This window comes from Labrus mixtus, chromosome 17, assembly GCF_963584025.1.
Source record: "Labrus mixtus chromosome 17, fLabMix1.1, whole genome shotgun sequence".
NCBI classification, from domain to species: domain Eukaryota; kingdom Metazoa; phylum Chordata; class Actinopteri; order Labriformes; family Labridae; genus Labrus; species Labrus mixtus.
Genome location: NC_083628.1, coordinates 20644731 through 20672242, shown reverse-complemented (window position 1 = coordinate 20672242; position 27512 = coordinate 20644731). Strand labels below are relative to the sequence as shown.

Below are 27512 nucleotides of genomic sequence, written 5' to 3'. Positions count from 1 at the left end.
TTTCAAGCCCCCTTCAGTACCCGATGTCACTGAGGCTTCATCTGTGTTTATTTTCAGTCTATGAGAGGAACATGGGAGAAGAAAGGTTACAAACACACACACACAAGAGTCATTGAACTTTCAGTGAGCGTCTGCTACAGACACAGGAATCTGTTCTTCTGTGGACTTTACCGACCTGACAGATCTTTGCTGTTTTATCCCTAAATAAAGGGTAAACTGAAGGGACTGCATTACAAGAACCACACAAGCAATCTCCTCCTCTGCTCCTTCTACCGGTCCTCTTCTCCCCTCTCTCCTTTCTCTCTAACCTCTTCCTCAGCATTTTCTTTTCTCTCCCTCTACACTCACATCCCGTGTCCTCTTCTTGTTCCTTCGTTCCTCAATCTCCCTTCTTTCCTTCTCCTCATTTGTCCCATGCTTCATACTCATCCCTCCCTCCTCCATCTTTCCCCTCTTCACACATTGTCCCTCACTCCCTTTAAACTCTGTCTACTTCCTTTAAATCCTGTGCTCCAAGCAAGTTTTTCCTCCTCTTCTATATCCCCCCCGTTTCCTTCCTCATTCTCTTTCCTCCTCTTGTTCTCTCCTCCTCCTCCTCCCTCTCTCCTCCTCTCCAGTTAATCCCTGGTTGAATTATAATCTCACATTTCATCCTGATTTCACGCTGACGGGATTTTCCTTCACATAACAACGCCCAGTTGTCAATCACTCTCTCGCTCTCTCTTTCGGCTTTTCAGCCTCCTGTATGTCCCTCATTCTTTCTCTTTCTCCTTGTTGTCTTACTTTATTCTCATTTGCCTTTCAGCCTGCCGTCTATCAAATCTGTCCTTCTTTTTCTTTCTTTTCTTCATCGTCTCCTTCTTTTTTTTCCCTGCTCATTTAGTCTGTTTCTTTACAATCTTTCTTTTTCTTTTCCCTTTCTTTTTTTAATTCTATTTTTGTAATAGCTCCCTTTATTTCTCTCTCTCACACACAGAGCACGGCTGGCCTAAAGGCCTACCAACTCTCTCTCTCTCTCTCTCTCTCTCGCACACACACACACACACACAGACACACACACACACACACACACACACACACACACACACACACACACACACTCGCTCACTCAGCACGACAGCACTTTGTTCTCTTTACACAGCCTCCTCCTATTGTGAGCCTTTGATTTGAGTCTTTTTATGTTGCAGGTCTGAATTTACAAATAATAAAGTTATCGACAGGATTTAGGAGTAAGAGGCAGACAGACACACACACACACACACACACACACACACACACACACACACACACACACACACACACACACACACACACACACACACACACACACACACACACACACACACAGTAGAACATAAAACAGAAACACTTGTAAGTGCTGAATTGAACCTGTCGTCTCAATTTTGTCAGATCTGGCTCCAAAAAAAATTCATCAAGATGGGGACAGCTACAAGTCCAAACAGTCGGACCACAAACCAGTCGGCTCTGTCCACCTCATTTACTGCTTAGTATATGCGTAAACAATAAAGTGTTCGGTGATGGGATATTCAGAAATTGCACTTTGAAGTCACTTTTAGGATTTGATTGACAATTTTGCAACCAGCCCTCTCTGTCACTGAAAGTTTCTCTGGAATCCATAATGGATAAATGATATATAGTGTTAAAGGTGGAGTCAGTAGAAATGTTTGTTGCAGCTTTAAACACATCATTCAAACTGGGCCCCTTCTCCTGGGCTCATTGTCCCCAGAAGCTAACTCTCACTGCACTGCTTGTATCTACCCTGCCACGTTAGCACAAGCTAACCATCAGTGTTTGGCACCTGCTTGTCCAACAGAAAGCAGACCCAAGGTTCACCCTAGTTTTGGTAATTGGCCTCACTATAATGTTTTTTCTCTTCTTTGCCACTACGTCCACGTCCATCATGTTCGCCAGTTTGAATCGCTTAATTGTGTCCACTCCTAAACTCCTCTGCGCGCTGTCATTGACTGAGGGAGACACAGCAGACACACCCGTCCAGAAACATCCAGAGTCAACCAAAACAAACCAAAACATTTGAATCCAGTCAGAGGACAGGCTCTCTGCAGACACAGTCACCATGTACAAAGGCCTTAAGTGATGATTGAGCTGCTTTACGTTTGTACAAGTCTTTATTTTATTTATTAGGAAAAAGCTACTGACTTTATCTTTAAAGTAATACATTTATTAAGGAATCATAGATAGTATAGTCTTTGAAAATTCAGATCTTTCCTCATAATCATCATATTTAGTAATTAAAAAAAGTTACACATTTTGTAACGGTAGAAACACAAAATGTTTCTAATGTAAACTGTCTTCTAATTGGTGCATATTCACAAGAATAACAATGTAGGTGAAAATAAACAGGGCTCAGGTGTTGTCCACATCTGGCTCACTGACAACATGATGGAAACCCTGATGGCAACATCTCCAAACATACCCATGGCAGATACAAACAGGAAAAAATACACAAAAACACCTTCTGTTAATGCACTACAGATAAACTTTTCTGATATTAAAACTGCAAAGCTCAGAATGTCCCATTAGCATTGGGTCATTAGCATTGGGTCAACATCCTTGCAACACTGGCACACTCCTGTGGACATCCATACACACGCCTTAAATGTGTTAAAAACCTGAAGAAATTGACAAAAATGTAGCCGTATCCCCCTGTTACATATCTCTGTTGCTCCCCCTGCTCCTTTAAAAAGTCCAAATGAGAATGCCAACACTCAACATTGGTATCCCATTACAGCTCATTGACACTTACATTTTATAGTGATAGATTGAGAGAGCGTTGTTCAAGTCCAATTTGAAAACAAAAGTTGACTTTAACTTCTCAACTAAGGAGACTGAACCCAGGTCAATTACTCAATATAACTATGATGCAGCCATGTTTTTTCTACACCAAATCACAGTATTTTTTATAACTTTACCAGGAAGTTAAAGTGTCTAAATCCAATGAAACTGATGCCATTTTTTACAATATTTTGTTTCCATTCTAAATGTGCAGGTATGAGGATATTTATCAATACAATTATTATTAATGTTGTCCATATTTGATGTTTTATTGTCCACATAATGACATGTTGTTGTCATTATGTGTTCAGACAGATTGAGATAATGGAGCCTGTTGATCTAGAAATAATTTAAGAAAACAGTCAAAAGTTAGAATAATTTATTTAACATAGCTAAAGACTCAATCACAGCGTCTGCAGGGGAACCGTGTCAAATTGATTTGCTGAATGTAGCTATTGTTAGCAACACCTGCTTAACGTCAACATGCCCGCTGATTGTGATTACACATTCCTCTGGTCGAGTGGTTATATGCTAGTTTAACCTGACAAAGCCAACATACAACTTTCCATTTTCTAGATCAAAATACTGCCAAACCACTCCGCAGTACGAGATGCCATCAATGCTGGTTTACGTCTGCATAGTTGAGCATTACAGCAGTGCTGCAGTAAGGCTCCATTATGCAGAGCTAACAGCCCTGGCTAGTTGTGGGTGGTTCCATTACAGCTTCCACACAACATATGACCAGCATTGTGAGCCTGAATTTATTAAAAATAACAATTAGTTAAACCGAGGGGTAATTCTGGTGCCAACTAGCAAGGACGGGCTACTTGAAATCGATTAAATCGTAACGATAACGATAACCCCAAATTTGAAGTAACTTTCCAAACCCTGAATAAATGTCTTTCTGGGGATCCTTCAAAGTTTCTGTTAAAAAAAAACAGCAGCCTGGCTAAAACACATAGAGATAAATCAACGATGAATAGTTAAATAAACAAACAATATGGCTGACAGACTGAATAAATGAGACTGAGAGTGAAAAGAAAGAGAGAGTTCTTCATTTTCTCTCTCCGGTGTAATCAGGGTAAAAACCTGACGTGGCCTCAATTCTGACGGAGAAAATCAGAAGCTAATTTTCCTCCAAAAAAAAACAAAAAACAAACTGAGAGACACACAAACACACGCGCATCCCCAAACACACACATACACACAAAACAGCAAAAGTGTTTGGAGAGGGTGTGTGTGTGTGTGTGTGTGTGCCTGGCATCCATCAGAACCACAGCTTGCCGAAAAAAACAGTAAGCACAGTGCAGAGAGAGAGAGAGAGAGAGAGAGAGAGAGAGAGAGAGAGAGAGAGAGGAACGAACGAGCGCTGCTGCACGCTAATTATGTATGCATGATTTAATCTGCAACTCAATAATATGCAAATATATTCATATGTTAGTTTCTTAATTAAAAATGCAAAGCAGCCCTTATGGTGATTTTTCTGTGATTTTCCTTTCAGCCGTACAAACGGAACATTTTGAGAAATTCAACAAATTGGAGGGAAGCGCTACGACAGGGGGTTAACCGGAAAAAAACATCCGACTTCAACTTCCTGTTTTTGAGAATGAAGGAGGAGCTTGACTGTTGACAACTTGTTTATTGTAATCAACCTTTGCCATTCCACCTTAACGATGTGAAATTATCTTAAAAAGAAATTAGAGAAGTTACTTTTAAAGGCTGGCTTTAAAGTTAGCATCAATGCTATATCTTTGACTTAAAAAATCTAACCCTAACCCGACATCCATCCATCCATCCATCCATCCATCCATCCATCCAACCATCCATCCATCCATCCATCCATCCATCCATCCATCCATCTATCCAACCATCCATCCATCCATCCTTACAACCAGGGGCAGAAGCTCAGTCTCTAGGGTCATGGATTTGGAAACGCAGGGTCACCTGTAGAAGGCCCAGTAGGGATCAAATGTAGAAATAGGGAGTGGTTGCTGAGGAAGTGCCAGATCACATCATGATAACTATCCAGCTGCCTTTGAGCAAGACACTGAAATCCTAAATGCTTGAGCCGCAACACAACCTTGTGCAGCCCCCTTATTCTGACTCTGACAATCATTGTACCAGATCCTAACAAGGATTCAGACTCTTGGTTTCACGTAAAAACTGCAAGGACATCAGTGTCACCAATATTAAGCTAAATATGAATATTTTTACAAAGATAAACTTTAGCCAAAACTTGCAGCCTTTAGAGGGTTTGAATGTGACATCACAGTTGGCTGGAGTTACTGCAGTTACTAGTGAGTAGCAAAGAGCTCTTACTCTGGTCCACTGTGTCTTCAGGGAACTTTTTCCAGTTCAAATATCTTTAATTTGAGTAGATCTTCATCTGTTTAACTCCCGTTTTCGTTCTTTCCTTCTTACTGGACACAGCTGTCTCCAGTAAGTAGAATGTTTTGACACTCAGTCTGACTGAGGAGGCGTGGTCCAGTCGACGAGTTACGTCAAAGCATACCCTCTATCTACCAGTTCAACACTTAAACCTGAGATCAGTGTCTCTTGGACCTGTTTTGGTTTGAGACCTGCCGTGCGTCTCATTCAGCGCTCAGTTCAAACTGCTGCTGAGAGAAAGGCCCGCTCAGCGCTTTGTGTTCAGGTATACTTTACACAGAGCGTGCTCAGAATGAAAACAATGATTAAAGATGAAGCTAATCCGCACCAGCAGCAGCAGCATGCGCTACAGCGACACAACAGGGTGTGTGTGTTTCATGTGTGTGTGTTAGGAGGCTGATATTCAGATCACTGAGACGCAGGCTTTGTTGAAGCCAGTGCTCTCATTAGAGAAAACAACCTGTTGTTTTATTGAACTTAAAGCCTTTTTTCTTTCTTTCTGTACTTCTTTGTTGCGTTTATTTTTTTTTATCTTTGTACCTGGTTTAATTTTGTTTCAATCATTTTTTTCGACGTTGATTTTTTAGTATTCCTCTTTTCTTTTTTACCTCTGACCCAAATTGCGTGTACTTTTTCATCTCTGGTTTCACTCTTGTAAGGAGTGGGTTGTTTTTTATTCATTAATAAATACATGTAAATGTGTGATTCCATATTTTAAAGGATGCATAAACAGCATGATAATGTTTTTTTTTATGGTAAAGCCCCTCAAATGCATTAAGAGTGGCTGTTGACTAACATGCACAGAGATGCAGGTCACAATCTTTGGACACGTTCCTAAACCTCAGCAGAGTTTGTTGCAAAAGCTTAAAAACTGCAAGATAAACTGATAAATATCTCTCACAACTTTTATTTTGTCATAAATTAATTTTCCTTGAGAAAACGGTTTTGACAAGTTTAAATCAGACATTAATTAGCTGTCAGCGGGAAGCGTTCTTCAAACACTTCTAGATGTTGCATTCTTTTATGATATGTCATTTTTTCCAAAAGATTTAAAAGCTTATTAGGATGAAAAATGATCAAAATTAAAAAATACATCAACACAAAAAAGGGTACTAATAGGAAAATGTGACAAAAGCAGGATTGAGTCAAGACATTTTGGTGCATTTAAAGTCAAATTGAACACATCATCCTTTATTAATAAAGGACAAATTATTATGAGCACCTTAAAAACATTTTATCACCACAAATACAGGCAGATTTTTGTGTGTGTGCGTGTGTCAGTATGTGTGATAACATGTGATATTCATCGTAGCCTTGGAGCAAATCAGAGTGCTGCTCTCTGCTGCCTGTTACTGCAGCCAAATATTTGGACTCAGGAATGCACAAGGGAACATTCACATCTGCAGCAGGCATTCATGTGTGTGTGTGTGTGTGTGTGTGTGTGTGTGTGTGTGTGTGTGTGTGTGTGTGTGTGTGTGTGTGTGTGTGTGTGTGTGTGTGTGTGTGTGTGTTCCTGTGTGAAGGGGTTGAGGGAGAGAGAGGTCTTGTCTTTGTAGAAGCCAAATGTCCTCACAAGGACAAAAAGGCAGTGTACATCTTCACTCTGAGGTCATTTCATTGACAAAAACCTTTGAGCACTGAGGCAAATGTGGAAGCAAACTCTTTTCAACTAACCAACCTGGCAAGTGCCGCAGACTCGTCTCCCAGCTCGCTCTGACAGCGAACATGGTCAACAGTTAGCCAGTGTTGCACCATTAACTGAAAGCTAGCGTAACAACAGTAAAGGACTAAGATATCAACAATTCAGCCACAACAAACAGGGGAACCCCAAACAATACTGTATACCTAAGGGGCATCAGCTTGTAAATGGTAAATGGATTGCGCTTTTAGCATTTTTTTAGTCTTCTCACTAATCAAAACGCTTTAGCACCGCAGGTCACACCTACACATTCACACCCTGTTTACAGAGACTGCTATGTTTGTCACTCAAACCACAATCATATCAGTAACTAGTGCATAAAAGCTTATTTAACATTTGTATGGCCACACTAACCATACTTAAATACCATTCATCAACGCACAAAAGGAAGCTAGCGTCACACTTTTGAGGCTACAATGATATTGGTCAAAATTGATCAGAGCACAAATGCTAGCATAATATTTGTCGCTGCACTAGCAGCAAGAGAAGAACCGTGGAGGCTACATGTCTTTACTAACCAAAGTCTAAAACAAGTTAGCAGAGAATGACAGCTAGCATAACATTTGTGTGGATGCTAGCATAAAGCCACAGCACAAGCACAATTTAAGACACTTAGAAGAGGATAAAAAGGGAAAGAAGGGTAAAGATACCAGAGAAACTCATCAAGTAGCCTTCACAAAACTACCTCTGCCTTAAAGCACATTTAACCATCAGCTTTTTATCACTAGATTAACTGGAAAATAAACGTGGAAAAGTTGCTCAATGGAATACATGTTTGGAATTAATTTAGAAACTAAGAACAGACAATCAGCATTAGTGAGTTTGACTTTTGCTGAGATGTGTTCCTACATCAACATATCAGTGAAGTGAGTTGGAATGTGGACCTTTGATTTAAATTGAATCAATAAACATCCTCAAGAGAAACATTCATTAAGTAACCTTTGCTTTGAGATTTCTTTCTGCTGCATTTGCCCGTTGTGTGGACCAAATGTTGTGTTAAGGAGTCTCTCTAAAGTTCTATTTTGTGCTCAAACGACAGACAATAAACGGATCTGCCTACCTTGTAATTCAATTAGTCAGTTTCCCATCTGACACAAAATGGCGGCCCGGTGCACCAGCGTGGGACATTTCGGGGCTGAGAGCCAAGCAAATAGCTTACACAAATTCATGCAACACACATGCACATAGACACACTAACCAACCGTTTTAATAGTAACATTTTAAACACAGATAAGTGCATTGCTGGCAGTTCAAAATTAAACTGCACTGAGTGAAGAGGGCAGGCAGATCGTTTCAGGCATTTCTGCAGCATTTTGAAGTGGAACGAGTCATGGAAGCATCCGCACAACATAACTGAACACACAGCTGTCGGTATGTGTTGTATGTATGTGTGTGTGTGTCACAGTTTAACCATGAGGTCATTCCTGGCTAAAGCTGCGCTGTGAGTTTCTTTAGGATAAACACTCAAGCTGCTGCAGGAAAAGGGAAAATCTCAAGTCTCCCCTTTTTCTCTGAACATTATTTTATACCAGAGAGCCTCATAGTAAATGGTTAATGGACTTGAGCTTATAGGGCTTTTCTAGTCTTCTGACTACTCAAAGAGCTTTTACCCCGCAAGTCACATCTACACATTCACACACTGGTGGTAGAGGCTGCTGTGTAAAGTGATAATCAGAAGTAACTAATCCCATTTGTACACATTCATAAACCACCAACGAAGCAGCGAGAGCAATTCAGGGTTTAGTGTCCTGCTCAAGGACACACCGGACATGTTTCTGCAGGGATTGAACCCCCGACTCTACCAATGAGCCACAGCTGGCACTCTCTGGCATCTTCCATTTTTTGGGTCGTGAGCTGAAAAGTTGGGGAACCCCTGTACAAGACTGCCTCAGGCCACGTTATTGTTTAATATCCAAACACCTCAGAGTGCATTATTCATTTGTACGTGTGCGCTAACCAAAGGTGCAGTTGAAATCCCCCTCTGGTGTTAACAGCCAGTTCAACACATTGTTACCAGTATGCTAGTTTCACTTGACACCTGCAGCATGAAGCATCGTCTCCATGGTGACCTGCAGTTTACATTACCAACAGCATTTATACAGGACAAACTTTCCCCACCAAGCAATACTGCACAGATGATGCTACACGATACTGTAGCATCATCTGTCAGGCTATGTAATTAAGATTATAATAGTTATATTTGATTGTTCATTAATGATACAATCCCCATTCAACATACCGAGCTCCCTCTCTCTCTCTCTCTCTCCCTCCCTCTCTCGGCCCTCCCTCCCCGTAGGCTCTTTCTCATCTCATCCTCTGCCAAGGCCCGGTACAACACGGCTAATTTGAGCAGCATGCTAGCACACGCAAACACACACTTCATGTTCAGCAACACTTCACACAGGAGGAGGTGAGGTCGACGTGTGTTTTTATGTTTTTCAGATTGTTGTCGCAGAAAACCTGCAGGCAGTTTGACAGTGAGACAAAACTGACAGAGTGGACATGATGTTTATTTATTTATTTTGATTTCTCTCGCTTGTATTTTCCTCAAATGCATCAAATGATTGAATTTTGGATTATAGAGATTTGACAGCAAAAAGAAAAATAGTCTTCTATTTATCATTTGAATATCTTGTATTTCCTCATTACAACTTTCCCTGTGTGTGTGTGTGTGTGTGTGTGTGTGTGTGTGTGTGTGTGTGTGTGTGTGTGTGTGTGTGTGTGTGGGGGGGGGGGGGGGGGGGGGGGATAACAGCACGACCACTATACGTCTTCTTTTCTGATGACGATCAAAGGAGGACACTTCATTTAAATATTTTTATATTATTAATCATAAACTATGTACATGGTGACATAATGCATGGTTGCATTTTTTGATTGTAAGAGACAAAACTTCCAGCAATCACAAACAACACAGCAAACATCTCACTTCTATAATTACAACTTTTATGGACGGCCTTGAACGTTACTGTCTAATATTTTAATAAGAGGGAATATTATACTCAGTAGACGAGCCTATAGTTATATTTATGATAACTAGATGAAGAAATGTGGATTTTTGGTGAATAACTTAAACACAACAGAACACACATGTCAATCAGACTCTCCACAACAACACTTTACAGAGCCTGCAGTGCTGGTGACACCGAGGGTCTCTGGATCCTGTGTGGTACCTGGGGCCGCCTGCAGGGGGCAGTATGGCTCACCAAACTGCTTCCCCCCATCACACCACTCTCCCTCCCCTCAACCCACTCCCCCGTCCTTCCTCCACCCGCGGCCCCACCGGGGACCGCCGGCTCTCCTACTGTGCCTTCTGCAAGACCTGGCTTAATTTAATTAACGCTGTCGACTTTAAACAAAACCACATCTGAGCCGAGGACAGGGAGAGAGAGAGAGAGAGAAAGAGAGAGAGGGACAGAGAGCGAGAAAGAGGGGGCAGGAAATAGCCAGAGAGGAGAGCAGATCGACCCGGTCAGACCGCACTGAGGATTTAATCGGTTCAGGGTTTTGAAGAGATTACGCTTTACTTGTGTTTTTTTATTTTTTTTATTAATTTAAAGATTAAATAAAAGTGACATCCGAGGATTCCTTCTTTTAAAGAGTAATATCAAAGGAGATGAAGGTTTGTTTTCAAAGGGAGACGGGGACTCTTTACACTCTGGATCCTCTTAAAACTAGAAAACTTAATGATGATCTTCAGGTAAAAAGAAAAGTGATTGTGTGGTTTCTCATCTCATAGAGACTTGAATGCTTTGTGTGTGTTTCAGAGATGATCAATACTTTAAGATGTGACATCATGTTTAGAGAATAAAATGTTTGATTATCTCTCCTGGTGTGTTTGTGTCCTCGCAAAGTGACTGAACAGAAACAGATGCTGAAATTCTGAATTAAAGATGCAGAAAAAAAACTTTGTTAGAATTTTTTTAAAGCAAAGTTGGTAACTTTAACTCAGTGACTCACTCTCCTATTGTCTAATTCTAAAGGATGAATGACTGATGGATCATAATGTCAGATTTCAGACAGACACATGAAGGTGTACACTTTTGGAGATTATGTGACAAACAGAACATTTTTACAAATCAGTTTCATCTTCAAAAATGTATTTATGAATCAACTTTACTTTGAAAGAATTAAACTGAGAAGACCGTCTCATTAAAAAAAATCTTTAAAGGCTTTATGTTTACTTTACAAGTTTGTACTTGAAGTTACAAATAAATAAAAAGCTACTTACAAATTTGAAAAATGTAATAAAATTGTAAAATGTAATTTTAAATTTCAAGTTGCTTGATTTTTTTTAAAAATTGTATCTATATGGATTCTTGTGTAATTCAATGAGAATTTAGAGGTTCAATTTGCCCATTATAAAGCTGAAACTACAAGAATTAATTGTATAACTGATATACACAAATATTTCATGATTTAGTTTTGAGTCTGAAAGTGACAAAAAATGCTTCACAGAATTTTAACCAATAAAGACTGAGCTCAAAGTGGAACCCTCACACTTCTTCTTTTGTCATAATAACAATTAAAAAAACACAATAAACTCCTTTAACATCAAATTAAAACAAAGAGAAGTAGGAATTATTGAAAAGTAAGAAGTTGGAACAAGTGAATGATTTGCATTTTTGTTCCTGAAATTACTGAAATATTTTTAATGGTTTGTATTTTTTAGAATATCTTTGATCTGTTTGGTGATTAACTGATGGATCGTTGCAGCTCAAGTCCAACCTCCTCAGGTCTGAATCGTCTTCATCTTAAAGACAACAAAATGCAAACTCTGGCTTACCAGATATTCCATGTGATATCACAACAACCAAAAAGATCCATAAGCTTTCATAAATCATCTCCATGATCTACATTTGTGAAATGAACAATCTCAAGTTTGTCTTCTATGCCAATATATAAAGATATTAAATAAATCTCTTCTTCTGCTGCTTCACAATTCTTTTATTTGTAACATCTCGACGTGTTAACCCTCATTGGCTGAAATCAATCAGATGCTAGCCTAATGGCTGGGCCGAGTGTGTGTCTACGTGTGTGTGTGTGTGTGTGTGTGTGTGTGTGTGTGTGTGTGTGTGTGTGTGTGTGTGTGTGTGTGGTTGTGTGTGTAGAAACAGAGAAAAGACTAAATCGGAACATTAAGTACACAAATGTTGACACATGTATCATTTTATTTCTATTCCCTTTAATGGCTACATTTTTGTGGCTCCATTACAGCCATTTTGGGGATATTGTTGATCTATAGTACATCTGTGTGTGTGTGTGTGTGTTTTGTTGATATTCAGTCAGCATTAGCAAAGCTCTGAGGACGAGCAGGAGACTCTATCAGCATGAACAACAAATTAACTAAAACAATGATATCTAAAGGAAAAAAAAAAACAGAGAGGCTGTTTAACTCGGAACACCAACAAAGAGAAACAGCAGCGAGACGGCACTCTGCAACCTGCTAATGTTAGCAACTGATGCCTAATTTCCTTTTGATTACAAAGACATCCCACGCTCTCCTCTCAAGTGACGTTTAATTGTTTCTCAAAGTAAATCATCAACTCAGCAAACTAAATTTGACAAACAACAATAACAAACTTGCAGCGCGGGGAGACGACAAGGATGAGGAGGAGGAGGAGGAGGAGGGGGGGAATGAATTCATTAAAAAAAAGAAGCCATCGACTGCAGTGGATGTGAAAAGGAGAAGAAAGACGACATTTTTGCCTTAAATGATGTGTGTACAGTAAGGAGCATGTGTGAGGGCAGCAACAGAACAAACACAAACACACCGTTAAACTCTCTAAAATGACACTTGATTTCTTTCTAAATTCATCTGAAGACATGCAAAAGCAACGAGGATCCAGGAGAGCGTGTCCATACCCCCTTTTGTTTAGAGATCTCAAGTCGTCAGAAAAGCAAAGAAGAGGATGAAAAGCATGCGGTTCAGAGTTTAAGGACTAAAACGGTGCTTACAATCTCTTCAAATTCTGCAGAGGAGGCATGACTTCATTTAGGGAAATCAAGCTCACACTATTCCTTTTTTTTTAAGAGGTCTGAAACGATCAGTCAACAAACTCAAAAAAGAAGAAAATGACTTTTTATATTGAGCTGCTTATTACCAATAAACTCTCATTCATAACTTAAATTTCACTTCTTTCTGGCAATGATGTCATCAGCTAAAGCGTCAAGTGCTTCTTCCTAGCTGATGCTCAGCGCAAAATAAAGAGTAAATGGTATATATCTTTGTGTACTCTCATTTATGGAGACCTTTTTATCTTTTATACTATTTGCACAAGTTAGTCAATCATTGAAGGGTTAACTGAGTTTGTTAGGAGTCAGGACGTTTGTGTCCCTGAACATGACAACAGAGAGCACATTCACACAAAGTGTATAGCATACTAAATATTTGATACACTATAAATTTACAATGAAGACATTCAAAGACATTTTCAGGAGTGACTATTTTTGCTATAATCGATCTTTAAAAACATGAGACAGAATCGGTTGTACGCATGTTTTGGTAACAGTCTGGTTGCTATTTCTGCCCAATGCTTAGACTATATATATACAAATGGACAGCATGCCTCTGCCTCTTTTGATTCAACAGGATGAAGCCAGAACATCCCCGTGACAAATTGTGAAATTTGCAACCAGAGTCCGAGCAGAAGAGATCACCTGTAAGAGCCGAGGTATTGACGTCACACTACTTCCACTAACAAAAACACACATTTAACTTTCCGACAAAAAGGTGGGAGCTCAGGTGGGAGTCCAGTCCACAGTTCGAAGCAGACACTCATCGTTATGGAAGTTGTGTTAGTTTTCCTTACTAATTTTACTCACATTCTCGGCAAATTCAGTGCATTCAGCGCTGCAGGAGCCAAATTTGTCAACATGTCAATTCTGTAAATCATAAAAGTTTTCAATGTTTCAGAGCATCAAAGGATTAAAAAGAAACTAGAAAGAAAAAAAGAGGAAATCGACACAAAGTGGTTCGATAAAAACTAACATTACTGGGCTTGAGAAAAATGTATCTGACGTGATACATTTAGATTTTATAGATTGACCAATGTCCCATTTGTTAACATAGAGGAGGCGGGGTTAATTACTTGTACTGTATCCTGTCAGCAGGGGGAGCTCTAAATATTTTGGCTTCACTCCCAAGCAGCTGTTACGTCCATTTAAAGTCCCCATGAAACAAAACATTGAGAGTCTCTATTGTCATGCCATGACGTATTACCAACTGAAATAGAATAGAGCCAATCAGAAGGCAGGACATAACATTGGGATGAATTTGATTGGATCGTTAGCTTCGACAAAACTTTCTAATTTGGATGAAAATTTGTAAAAAGCCTCGGAGAGCAGGATGAGTCATCGGACATTGAAAACGTTTTACATTAAGGAAATAACAGTTTTTTTTTATGTATCCAGAAACTGATTTATTGAGATATATTTGTCAGATAAATTAACATTACACTGTGAAAACACTGGGGACTAAATCTTATTCAATATTAATGCAAAAGCGCGGTCTAAAGGGGGACCTATCTTTTTATTTTTCTGTCATGTACATAACAATGTTTGATGTTAATATTACCATGGCCAAAGTTTCAAATAATGAGTTTAATGTGAAAAAACGAAGCAAGCTCAGGCTTTTTAAAGAGAGAGGAGCAAAAACTGCTGAACTCAAGGGAAAGACAAAACGAATTAGGGTGTGTTTGTTGTGTCAACCGTGCAAAGCTTTATCTAATAGAATCTCAGAATACATTTTTCGAGCTGGAAATGAGCGTTATAGAAGATCTTTAAATTTCAACGAAGCTAACACCGCTCATTTAGCCAAACCAAGTAGCTAGCTCCGTCCTGGTGGGAAATTAAGATTTATGGTTGGTGTTTGGTCGCTGCAAAGCTGAAGACAGCTTCAACAGAAAGCTTAGTAAGGACACAAAGATACTTTTCTGTAACTAACTTTGAAGATCCACATTTTTTTCTGCTATTATCGACAGCTTATGACTCATTCAAACCTCATCTTTGCACAGGACGAGGACCTTGGATTGAGGGTCGTCAGCGTATCTCTTCAAGTGTGCATAACTGTCTCATTGAACAAGTAGCTGTGAGCTTTGTATTAAGATAGCCTTAGGTTTACAGTTTGGGGTCCTAGCATGTTTGAACGTACCAATGAGTGTGCACGCTGTTCAGCCACAGCTCGTCCCTCGAGAGATTTTGGCCTCGGTGTGTTGCCATAGAACCCCTCACACACACACGCTTACATTACAGACATTCATCTCTGGAGCTGGGATTGTAGTCCAACGAGCAGGTGCATGCCGGGCAGACAGAGAGAGAGAGAGAGAGAGAGAGAGAGAGAGAGAGAGAGAGAGAGAGAGAGAGAGAGAGAGAGTCTGTATCTATGTGTGTGTTTTATCATGTCTGCAGTAACACTCGGTGTAAAACTATCTCTGCAGTAATCTGTCAATCATCCAGCAGGTCACCATCGATGTTTCAAAGACAGCTCAAAACAATAAACTTCTATATTTCCTTTTCTCAACATCTTTGTCTTCTATTACTTTTATCTGTTTTTTTACTCTTTGTCAAAAATCAGTCAAATTATTACAGAAATGACAATCCCAGTCACGTCATTAACATCAGGTTGAAATGTGACGCTGTGAGGTTTAACAGCTTTTCTATTCTGTCCAACATTTTTAACATCAATACTCACATTATGTGTTTTTAAATATAATCTCACTTCACTGCAAACAAATCAATTCTTCATAATACAGACAGAGGCAAACAATTTAATACTACGGATGATTTAGGAATAAATCTGGAAACAAACCTCTAAGGCAAATAAAATGAATTATATCAAAATATCTACAAGTCAAGGCATTATCGAGGGACTTCTATGTATTCATTTATCATGATAAAAATGTGTTTATACTATATTAATGTAGTGATTGTTATAGTTAGCAGGACCTGTTCAATTATCAGTGTGGTATCAGCCTTATTTATGAGAGTAAATATTAATTTCTTAAATCAAAGTAAGAAATAAGAGAGAAAAAAACTGTAGAAAAGTGAGAAACAATATGTCAGAAAATGTACATCAGGGTATGAATAGGAAATATATTGTGCATAAACTAAACTCAGATTTAACATTTTCTAAAACGGTCTTAAAAAAAGAGAAAAATCCACAACCAAGTTTATCATCCAGTAATTTTGTTTTTTAAATTAAATGCACGATTTGATCCCTCAGAAAATCAAATGAATCGTATTTTAAAATAATATTATTAAAAAAATAAATAAACAGCCTTAACTGATGTTAAAATTACACAAATAGAACAGAACAAATAGAAGAAGACATCAGAAAAATCACTATATGTATCTAAACTGTGTATTTTCTAACAGCTTTAGAATCAACAAAAGAGAAGTGCTTACATCGAGCTCTTAAAGAGATACATTTAGTGCATAAAAGACGCCGACAGACAGACAAACAGCTCTGTCAGCTGCAGTGAAAAAACAGCCTCGTCGACGCCGCTGCTGGCAGCCGCTTTGGAGGCCGGACCATCGAGCGAGCGAGAGAGAAAGAGAGAGAGAGAGTATTTCAGAGACGAGCGGGAAACTCTGACCAGACAGCAGAATGCTGGGGCTTAAAAAACAAACAGAAAAACTTAAAGAAAGATGTTCACGGGACTGATGGGAGTCTGAAACAAGCAGCTGACGGAGTCATTGAGTCACTCTCAACATCTTACAATCTCTGATGAGATGTCTGTACTTACGAACACACTTTACATGAAAAACCACACAAACAAATGATTGGATTCATGCCGTGTCTTACTACAATATTAAAACTCTTATTCAGTTAGCTGCTAGCCTATGCTAAGCTAGATACCCAACAATCACTAAGTGTGTAATAAAACATTAAATTCTGTTCTGTCAGACATTCAGCATTTAAAAAGTTTAATACTTTAGTCTTAAGCAACATTCAGCGATTAGAATATTTAAACTGAACCTTAACAGGAGGGGATTATGAAAATGAACACCTGCCAGCAATTATCCCAAAACAAGGAGTCAACCCTGAAACTAAGTGGTGACTTTAAAGAGCCTGGGCTGAAGTTATTTCAAAGAGATCTAAATATTTAAGACACTTTATTCTCTCTGGTAAATCTGAAGCTTCTGCCATAAATCTGGGATTTTTCCTGCAGTTGAACAAAGCTCTCTCCGTCACAGGCAGCGTGGTCGCCTCCTCGCTCCTCGTCCTCTTGATGTGAGCGACAGTGAGCAGGCGGTGATCACTCACATCACAGAGGAGGAAACACAGAGGCTCAGATGTGAAGAGATCCAAAACCAGGTTCATGTGACTGTCAACACAAGGTTAATCCTGCACATCACAGAGCTCACCTCAAGGTGGGCTGCACAAACAAACTGTATATATGTGATTAAATGAACCTGAAGTCAAAGTCAAGTCGTGATTCAGTGATTCATCCTCTAGAAACAGACTCTGCATTCATGTTAAACACATAGAAGGTGATTACAATTATCATCAGAGGCAGGACATGACGTACAAATAAACGACCCAGAATGGCGGACAAAGCTGCAGAGTCTGCAACATAATAAGAATTTCTGCCTTTCTACAAATGTGATGCATAGTTTGACACATTCATAATATCAACAAAAGAGCAGAGAAGGACATACTGGTGAACACGGAAAATTTACTAGTGAAGGGTCTGACAGGAAAAAAATCTGGATAGAATTTGGGTTTTTTGGATCTGAAGACATGTCGTAAAAAGAACGACGCGCAAGTGGTGGACAAAGCAAAAGAGTCCGACAATATAATGAATCATTTTTTGCCTTTTTATCAGTGCTACATGAAGTTCGACCCAATCACTTTATCAACAAAAGAGCGGAGAAGAACATATCAGCGAATACAGATAATATACTCGTGGGCTGGAGGGACAAATTGCGGATGAAGTCCGACTGAAAAATGACAGCTTTTTGTTTGCGTTCACACATGCAGCTCACCCCGAAAAATGTCAGGACATTTTCAGGAATTTTGTGCAAGTGTGAAAGCAGCAACAGAATAACAAATGACCGTGAACCTCAATGTCAAGAAAGCTCTGGTTGTACTCATTTTTGGTCCATCATGCATCCGGTTTTGTCAAAGGAAAGGAACACACCACATCTCCTAGAAATATAATATAGCGCTAGTGATGTGCTTAAAGGTGTTTTAAAGCAGGTTCAAAATGCTCAGTACTTGCTGTGGAGGCAGCTACATGAGGGCTGTAAAGTGCTGCAGTGTAACCCCGATCAACGTAATTAAAGTCTAATTAAAGTCAGATTATTATTCTTAATGTAGGACAACATGACCTAAAAGATGTCACCTGAAAGACACCTGTTAGTTAAGGAAAGCTTGAACTGTCATCTTTACAACCACCAGACTCCACTGACAACATCAGAAATGAAACCTCCAGGAACACAGGAGGTCGAGGTTTATATCTGCATCGATTGTTTCATTTTTTGGGCTTTTTTCTTTTTCTGTCGTGTTGAAAAAGTTCATATCCAAGACATCATTTAGGTCACACGTTATAACAACAAATATAACTTCAGTGGAAGAAAAGTAAGAACTGAGTTCTGTGAGGTAAAATACGTTTATGTTGATGGAGTCTGGTGGCTTTGCAGAGAGCGATTTAATGTCTGCTTTCACAACGTACGAGAATATCAACAATGAATTTAATGTTTTATTTACTAAGTAATGTTACAGCTCTAGGAGACTATCCAATAAATATAAAATAAACTTGTATTTAATGTTTCAATAAAGCAGCAGCCTCTATTCTCTATCATCATGTTTTTGTCTCATTCACTCACAAAGAATAGAAAAACATCATCATGCTAATAAAAGAAACCTCGGCCTCCTCCCTTCTTTCCTCTCCTTGTTGCCCTTTCGCCTCCTTCCTCTCTCCACCCTTTGCCCACTCCCCCCCCTTCCCCCCTTCCTCTCCGACAGACACTGAGAGGAGCAGGAAGGAGAGGAGGAAGCGGGGGACAAAGCGGGCCGAGGCCACAGAAAGGCGGACTCCCGCCGAGCCAAAGAGGCGTCTGACACGGCGAACATTCAGCCGTCGTTAACAGGCGATTAATGAGGTCAGCCACGGGGGGAAAAAAACCTCTCCACATGTAAAACAGCTCAAAGTCAAAATCTGAAATAAATCTGATGAGCTCGAGATCTTCCACTCCGACTATTGTTTTAAAACTCTGATTTATTGTACTGATATTCCAACATGCTCACATAGGGGATCCTTAAACGACACATTGGGAATGACACACAAAATACATGTGGACAAGTCATTTCTTCACTTTGTTCTATTTTCTATCAAGAAGTGTCTCTTTGGTTTTTTTTTGTAATGTTGAGTTATTTGTTCTGCATTCAAACTCTTTCAGCTGATTTCCTGAAACCAAAGGAGAAGCCGGACAGCTGTTTGTGTTCGCCGCGGCTCAAACAGCAGCTTCACCTTCATCTCATTGAAATTCACAAAAACCCTGGCAGCAAGTGCGGCTTTCTTTTTCCTTCTACAACTTCACGTCTGTCACGACTTTTGTCCTTCAAAACCTGCTTCAAAAAAATTAAAAAAAACAGAGCAGACAACTGGAGGATGTCGTCACACAGTTTGAACCCAAAATGCTTCAAAATGAACGAATGAATGAATCCACTGATAACCAAACGCTTCAAACTAAACACCAGCGTGGGATTTTAGGACAAATTGGATGATGTGTTCTTTCAATCATTTAAAAAAAAAAAAAAAAGAACAGCGTTTATTCTTCTTCTGCATTTCTGCTCAGTATAAGAACAATAAATGTCTTTTTGAATTACAGATTCATTATCATGGCGTGAAATTCTTCCAGTTCATTCCCCGAAAAACACAAACTGACAACAAAAAGCCGACAGCTGTTTTTTGTCCGGCTCGTCTCCGTCAGCAGCACCTCAACAAAAATTAACCCAACCTGGCAACGTGTGCACATTCTTTTTTTTTTACAACTTAAAACCAGCTCAGCGAATCCAAACGTGCAGAAGCATCAGCAGCCTTTTTTTACTCCTGTGACACACACACACACACACACACACACACACACACACACACACACACACACACACACACTGGAAGCAGTAATAAGAGAAAAAAGGGAATGTTATCACTTACTGAGGACGGCAAGCCGGGAGGGACCTTCCGCACTTTTTTTGTGTGAACCTCTGAAAGAGAGAGAGAGACAAAAAAGAGACAAAACAATACATGAGGGTTTACCAGGCCAAGAGGCTTTTATTTCTCTTAAAAGGAGCTGCTGGTTTGATTTGTTTGAATTTAATCGATCGCCCCGCCGAGGAACGAGCGAGGCCACGTTTCCCACCGCCGTCGATACGTTCACAAAGAAAGCTTTCAGTGCAAACAAGCAGCACACAAAAAGATGCAGAAAATTAAAAGACAGGACACAAAAAGCGCTGGGTTGATTCCCCCTCCACCCCCCCCCCCCCCTTGCTTTCTGTTTGATAAAAAGGAGGGCAGCTTTTGACACGTTTATATTATTTTTCAGGGTTCCTCTCAAGGAGAGCGAGGGAGCGCTCCATCAGCCAGGAAGGTGAGACTTTGATGGAAAAATGAAAGAGCCATTTTTTGGAAATTGGCCCAGACCCGTCTCATGTGTGTGTGTGTACGTGTGTTTGATTTTGTTAGAGAGTGTTTGTCCGTGTGTGGTTGTGTCCTCTCAAGGCTAACGCTACCAAGGCTACACCGCGGCCACCATTGTGCTTGACTTTAAAAGACTTCCCTGTATTTGTATTTTCTTAAAGTCCCATTACAAACACACACACACGTACAAACAGGACGGTCACACACACACACACACACACACACACACACACACACACACACACACACACAAAGCTTGGCCTTCTGTACATATACGTAATAACAACCGTGTTAGCAGAACCCAAGCGGCCGAGGATCGGGGTTAGTTCAAGTAAGGTTGTTTCATGAAGGTCAGATGGATTAAAGTTCCAGTTTGGACACATACAACCTTTTCTCTCTGTAACCTGCACATCTCGAGTGACCCCTGCACGGGGTCAAAGGCGAAAATTAGCCTTCAATCAGTCAATCAATCTTTATTTGTTTAGCCCAAATTCATAACAAATGTTATCTCAAGACACTTTACAAAAGAGCAGGTAAAAGACCCCACATTAATCCATCATGATCACAGCAGGAAGCATTAGTACATTATTATTGTGCAGTCTGTGACAAATCAAACATAAAATACAATTCATAGAACGTATTCGTTAATTTCATCTGCTGCTTTATTCTAGCTGTTTTATAATTTGGCATTTCTATTCTGAATGTTAAAATGAAATCGAGGCCTAAAACCTGACACTCTGTCACAGGCTGAGATTTAAACCATCGCTGTGCAAAGGACAAACAAATCTCATGTTTGAGGATGATTGAAGTTTTGGTATTTTACTTTAAAATCTCTCCATAAATTCAGATTACAGCTGGAGGAGAATCTAGTTTTTTGTGTGAATAAAGTCAACCTTTAATTATCCTAAAGACATCACTGATCAGAGAGCCTGACTTACAATGACATCGCAACGGTTATCAAGGCAAATAAAAAAAAAAAAGGATAAAAGATGTGGAGTTTGACACAACAGAGGCCCTTCACTTCTGACCTCACACACACCTAAACACACACACATACACACACACACACACACACACACACACACACACACACACAGACGTTGGTTCTGTACGACGTAGCTTGATGTGCTCGTGGGGTCGACAGAAGTTTTTTAAATGATGAATAATTGTATTTTGTACTCGTCTGCTTATTAAGTTTATTAACTCCTGTTCCGTCTATCACAAAAGGCGCTGCAATAAATTGGATTTTTACACCACATGACTTTTATTTTGGAGGCTGTTTTGTGTTTTGACATTAAATAGTTTTGTATTTTTTTTAACAATACTTTCATTAGCTGATCAGAACGTTCGATCGATCTTCTTCAAAAAACAAAATAAACTGAACAGTCACTTTGATGAAGATCCATTTATGGCTGGATTTGGCCACAAAGGAAAGTTTGAGCCTCTAAACTGGAAACTGTTGTTACTATATTTGTTATTTATTGTTTGTTTATAACTTATAAATGATTCTCTCTTTTTGTGTTTGGTATAGATCTGACTCATTCCCAAGGCTTGAAAATGTTCAGAAAGATGGACTCTTATTGTTTGATGAAATAGAGAGAAAGTCTAGACCGCTCTGACAATGTGAATGTCACCGTGTTCCTGTGTGTGTGTGTGTGTGTGTGTGTGTGTGTGTGTGTGTGTGTGTGTGTGTGTGTGTGTGTGTGTGTGTGTGTGTGTGTGTCTTTGTGAGTGTGTTAGCAGTGTCTCACCCATGGTGTCCATAGGCAGCGTTCTCCTCCTCGGGTTGGCGCCGTAGTGCTGGTAGTACTGACCCGCTGGTTTGGTGGGCGATGCCGCGCCGGGACTCCCCATTCCCATCTCACCTCCCAGTATAGACTGGTCGAGAGACACAGAGACAAAAGGAGAGAGAGAGAGAGAGAGAGTGACTGTTAATCATGAGACGTTTAACTCTCGGGCTCTGAAGAACTCACCATCCACCATCAGTGAGGACAGTAACCAAAGAGTGTTTGTAAAAAGTCAAACAAGTGACTCATATCATCTGAAAATTTTAATAGAATCTGAGCATTGCAGTTCATAGAAATTTAATCAAGCAGGACAAAGGTTTTCTAACTTCTTTTAAAAACATTTTAAATTTAAGATTTAATATTTATTGTGTGGTTGTTCATTTCACCTTACGAAGTATTAAAAAACATTCAAAACTAAATTCAGAGAGTTGTTATGTCGAGAAAAAAGACTTGAATGAAGACCCTCGTCAAAATGTTCAGTTAAGCCATGAAAATAATGCAATAGTCACATCGCAGAACGTTCGATGTCAGTCAAGTGACCTACAGCACGTCGGGCTGATACTTTTGTGCTGCTCGATGCAAACCACCTTTTTCATTTCCATGTCTGTCTGATATCACCATGAGTAGTCTGAGACCTGACCAGGGTGCAGGCAGAGTCTGTGTGTCCCCTATATGTAAAAAATGTTTCACTACAGGCGACGCTGCAGCCGTCACAGATACACCGACATGACGCTCGAGGCAGACGCTCAATCACAGATTTGAATGGAGTGTACTCCCGCCTTCAGCAGAACCTTGTGCCGGTGCTCGTTAACACAGAGGCCATACATACAGACCCATAACGTCCAGGATGTGCCACTGATTGAGTACTTTTAGTGACGACACCTGCAGAGCACACGGTGAAGTGCTTTGTGAGTCACAGGCAGCTCTACACGGTGAGCTTTAGTTCAAACAGAAGTTTCAATCACAGGACTGTAACTTTGAACATTGTTAGGACTGGTTGATGACGTATTAGCAATAGAATTTGTAAAGTTTATAAAGCAATGAGTATTTTCACCTGTCCTCCTTCTACTCTGTATGTGTGTCAGAGTCCGTGTCCACTTTGTGTGTGATTAAACAAGAAAAGGGGGTTCAGATTTAAAATCAGAAAATGACTCCAAGACCAAAATTATGAATTTATAAAATTGTTTGATTGCAATTGTAATTGATGTACAAAAAAGGCTCTGTATTTATCTGGTATAATTTCTTCTTATTATCTAAAAAATAAAATATCACAAAATATATCCCTGAAAGAAAAAAATATTGCAATGTCAGTTTTTTTTCCCGATATCATTCAGCCCTATTTGAAACTCTGTCAACTACAGTGATGGGTCAAATATAGTTATTGACAACTGATTACTGCATGGTCATGCCTGTGACTCACAAAGCACTTCACCGTGTGCTCTGCAGGTGTCGTCACTAAAAGTACTCAATCAGTGGCACATCCTGGACGTTATGGGTCTGTATGTGTGGCCTCTGTGTTAACGAGCACCGGAACAAGGTTCTGCTGAAGGCGGGAGTACACTCCATTCAAATCTGTGATTGAGCGTCTGCCTCGAGCGTCATGTCGGTGTATCTGTGACGGCTGCAGCGTCATCTGTAGTGAAACTTTTACATAGAGGGGACACACAGTATTTCAGAAATCCCCTGACGGCATTAGAAGTATTTATAAAAAAATCGACGTCGCCTCCAGCGGTTAAATAGTCAGAGAAGAATGTCTGAATATATTTATCAAGAGTAACTGTCAACAGAATTGGAAAGTTGGAACATCTGGAGAACGTCTGACATGCTGTCGACGGTCAAGATTTCCATTGCAGGTCGAAGGTCAATGAAAACTAAAACGCTGGATGATGGCAGAAAGCTTGAATGTTGAGAATTATTGAGAAAAAAATAAAAATATAAAAAGAAGCTGAGACACCGAGGGTAGCATGGTATATTGTGGAAGTCATGTCTTCATCTCCTCATATCAGTAATTCTCCTTTCATTATTTCTGTGATGCTCCAAATATTGGCTCCTGACACAGAAATGCCCGAAAAGCAAACACATACATCATTTAATGTAGAGAAACCAAAATGTAATGGATGGAGTGTTACAATGCCAGTTCATATTGTTCAATGAGAAAATCCCTCCCATCATACAGTCCATTATATACCAACAAGCAACGACAGTAAGCGTGTTTTCATATATGTGTTAGGGCATTGTGTAGCATTATAACGTCCATGTGTTCATTCCGGGTATATTGCAGGTTAGAATAGAAAATAAATGGAAGTCATCATCTGCCAATCGCATTAATTGCCCTTTATGCGCACCATCAGTGAGCCACCGCCGCGTCCCCCTGTAGCCACAAGAACGACTCCACTGCGTCTTTGAATGTCTCATTTCACTCCTAGGAAAAACTCCCAGACGGCTCAGTGAACGAGTCAAAAGTAAAATCCACCTCATGACATCAAACTTCCACTTTTTTACCGTTCCTTTTACTTGTTTTTATTTACTTTTCAATATGTCACAGGTTCCTTTTTTATGCAGTAATGTTTATGCTGTAACCTGCAATTTAACGGAAGTGCCATGTTTTCTTTCAAAATAAAAGCAGGTTGAAAAAGCAGTTAAAAAAACAAAATAAAAGCCTTACAATTTTTTAAATACAAAGTCATGGAACTTCAAACATGCAATTAAAATGCAGTCCATCGATATTAACCAATACAATTTAGAGAATAATGTGGATTTCAGTAATACATTGTTTGACAGTCCTAGTTAAATATATTATAGGAACCAATGGGATAGGATTTGTTTCTGTTTAAGCAAGGTGTTTCACAGGATTAAATGAAAAAATAAAACAAGTTTTTCACTTGATTTTCGGATTAAAATTGCACACTTGATGCCAAAATGTGAGATCAAAATCAAAAATCCATATTTACCAGAGAGTTAAGCAAAAAGATCCAATTCAGACAAAACAAATGGTTTGACAATGTCCTCCTCACCCACATGATGCAACACTAAAACCTGACAGTCAAAAAGACAAGTTAATGAATAAATATCTACCCGATGGATTTGTTAACATCTAGACACAAAAAGAAGGCGTCTCTGTGATGGTATTTACCTCCACCTCATGCTGCTCAGCGTGGACTCGTTCATCTCACAGCTCCACATCCTTCTCTAACTTTTCCTCTTTGCTGCTTTTTTCCCCCTCTCCCTCCTCTAACTGTGACTCTTGTTTACGACTCAAAACTTAGCAAACCGCTCACACATTGTCCCGCTAATTAAGTTCAATGATTCGGCAGCAACAAGTGGCGTCTGGGCCGAGGAGAGAATGTGAGAATAAAGGAGGGACAGAGGGAAAGATGGAGGAGAGGGTGATTTCTTTTAAGAAAGTTTGAGAGCAGAGAAGAGGTGAAAAAGAACCTGCTCCCCCCCCAACCCCCCCCCCCCCACTTCTCTCCCTTTAAATAGACTCCACCACTACTCCGTTAAAGGGTGCACCCCCCCCCCCCCCCCCCCCCCCGCCCCCAGCTTTCTCGTTAAGTAATTAGTGCGCTGCATATTTAAAGCAGAGGGTGGAGGAGTGTGTTTGGAGGGGGGGGTTGGATGTTTTTTGGGGCTAATCTGAATTCTGATCAGCGCGTCCGTCCTCTCTGTGGCCTGAAAACAAGAGTTAGCTTGGCGCTGCCGGGCCAAGGCAGGCTTTTCTCATGCTAAACAGGGCCTAAGTAGGCCAATTACAGGGCCAGCCTCGGTCTCACAGCCATTCTCCCGCTTAAAACAAAAGGGCCCTTGTCTTAAATAAAGTCACTCACACATACACAGAGGGAGAGGGAGTCAGACACAAAGGCACACACACACAATCACACTCCGATTCAGTCATCCTGTCCCTCTGTCCGTGTGTGTGTGTGTGTGTGTGTGTGTGTGTGTGTGTGTGTGTGTGTGTGTCATCAGGGGTAAAAGGGGGTTCCCACTAAAACAAAAAGGGTCTCATTGATTGTGGCGCTTTTTTCTTCTTTTCTGTTCTTGTCTTTGTTTTTGTTTTTTTCTTCTCGGACCCGAGCATCGAGCCAGGACAGGCCAGACCGGTCACCGTGGCAACAAGACGAGCTGGAGGAGAGACAAAGTACCCGTCTGTCCCTCTCTGTCGCTCTCTCTCACTCTCTCTCACTCTCTCTCTGTGCGTCTCTTTCTACCTGCTTGTCTCAACATGTCTGTCAATTTCACTTTATTCCACACTTTCTGCCACTACAACCTTGTGAGTGTGGACAGAGTCAAATGAGAGTCACATTGAGGTGTTAAATATGTATCCTAACTCTTGAGTGCTGCTCTTATAAAGTTTACATGGTTGAATGAGACAGATTTGAAAAGCAAAAGCTGAGCTATCTCGTCTGTTGACCTCCTTAAAAGGTCAAGCTCTGAAAACACTGGATCCTACATTTCCCATAAGGCAATGCAAACAATTATGTCCTCTCTGCCTGTAAACTCTTCAAATCTTTTAAAGTCCACAGCCCCAGTTTGCAACAAAGGCTCGTGTCATTCATCAGAATGAAGTATCCATGAAGTCATGCAAACTCTGATCCAATCACGTCAAATCAAAATGTATCGACAAAGCGAGAAAAATAACAAAAGTTAAAAGTGCAGCACACTCATAAATGAGAAAAAAACTGCAACATTTAACAACAGTAAGACCAATTTGGAAACAACAGGACATTAAAAGAAATGTTAAGACCAATAGGAAACCACAAGGACTCAAAAAGACAACTCTCTCGCTGTTTTGAGGTTTGAACTAAAAAAACAGGCAGTCTGGGAGACAGCTGAAAAACACACACACGAGGCAGATCGCGGAAATGATCGGACAACCCTGAGATTGAACTTTGACCTTGAGACAGCCAGAAGCAACTGGTCAGTGGATATGAAAGTCCTCGATGACATATGAGGTTTTCAAAGGTCTGAGAGATAAGTTTGAGTTAAACCATTGAATCAACAAAGAAAACTCCCTCTGGAGATCTGTGACATCTGAACCAAACTTTTAAGAAATGCATTTTTTTGTGTCCTCACATTTGTCTGAAAACAAAAATGTTATCCTGCTGGTCGCACTAATTGAACAACAAAGGAATCGCTAAAGTCACAAGGATACATCCTCTAGGGAATCTTAAAGTTCTC

At 40.0% G+C, this 27512-nt stretch overlaps 1 protein-coding gene across 2 annotated transcripts in view; it reads right to left on the bottom strand.

The window, feature by feature from the left end:
• Positions 1-27512, bottom strand: part of LOC132992603 (transcription factor 4-like) — a 219231-nt gene that overhangs the window by 79088 nt on the left and 112631 nt on the right. Inside the window, exons 1-3 of one of the 2 annotated variants that reach the window (XM_061062030.1) lie at positions 25468-25751; positions 22299-22425; positions 20065-20114 (exon numbers count right to left, since the gene is read on the bottom strand). In XM_061062030.1, coding sequence (XP_060918013.1) covers positions 20065-20114; positions 22299-22407 — 159 coding nt within the window. In that variant the 5' untranslated portion in view covers positions 22408-22425; positions 25468-25751. Of the gene's footprint in view, positions 1-20064; positions 20115-22298; positions 22426-25467; positions 25752-27512 lie in introns of those variants that run through there. The other variant, XM_061062028.1, reaches the window with a different exon arrangement.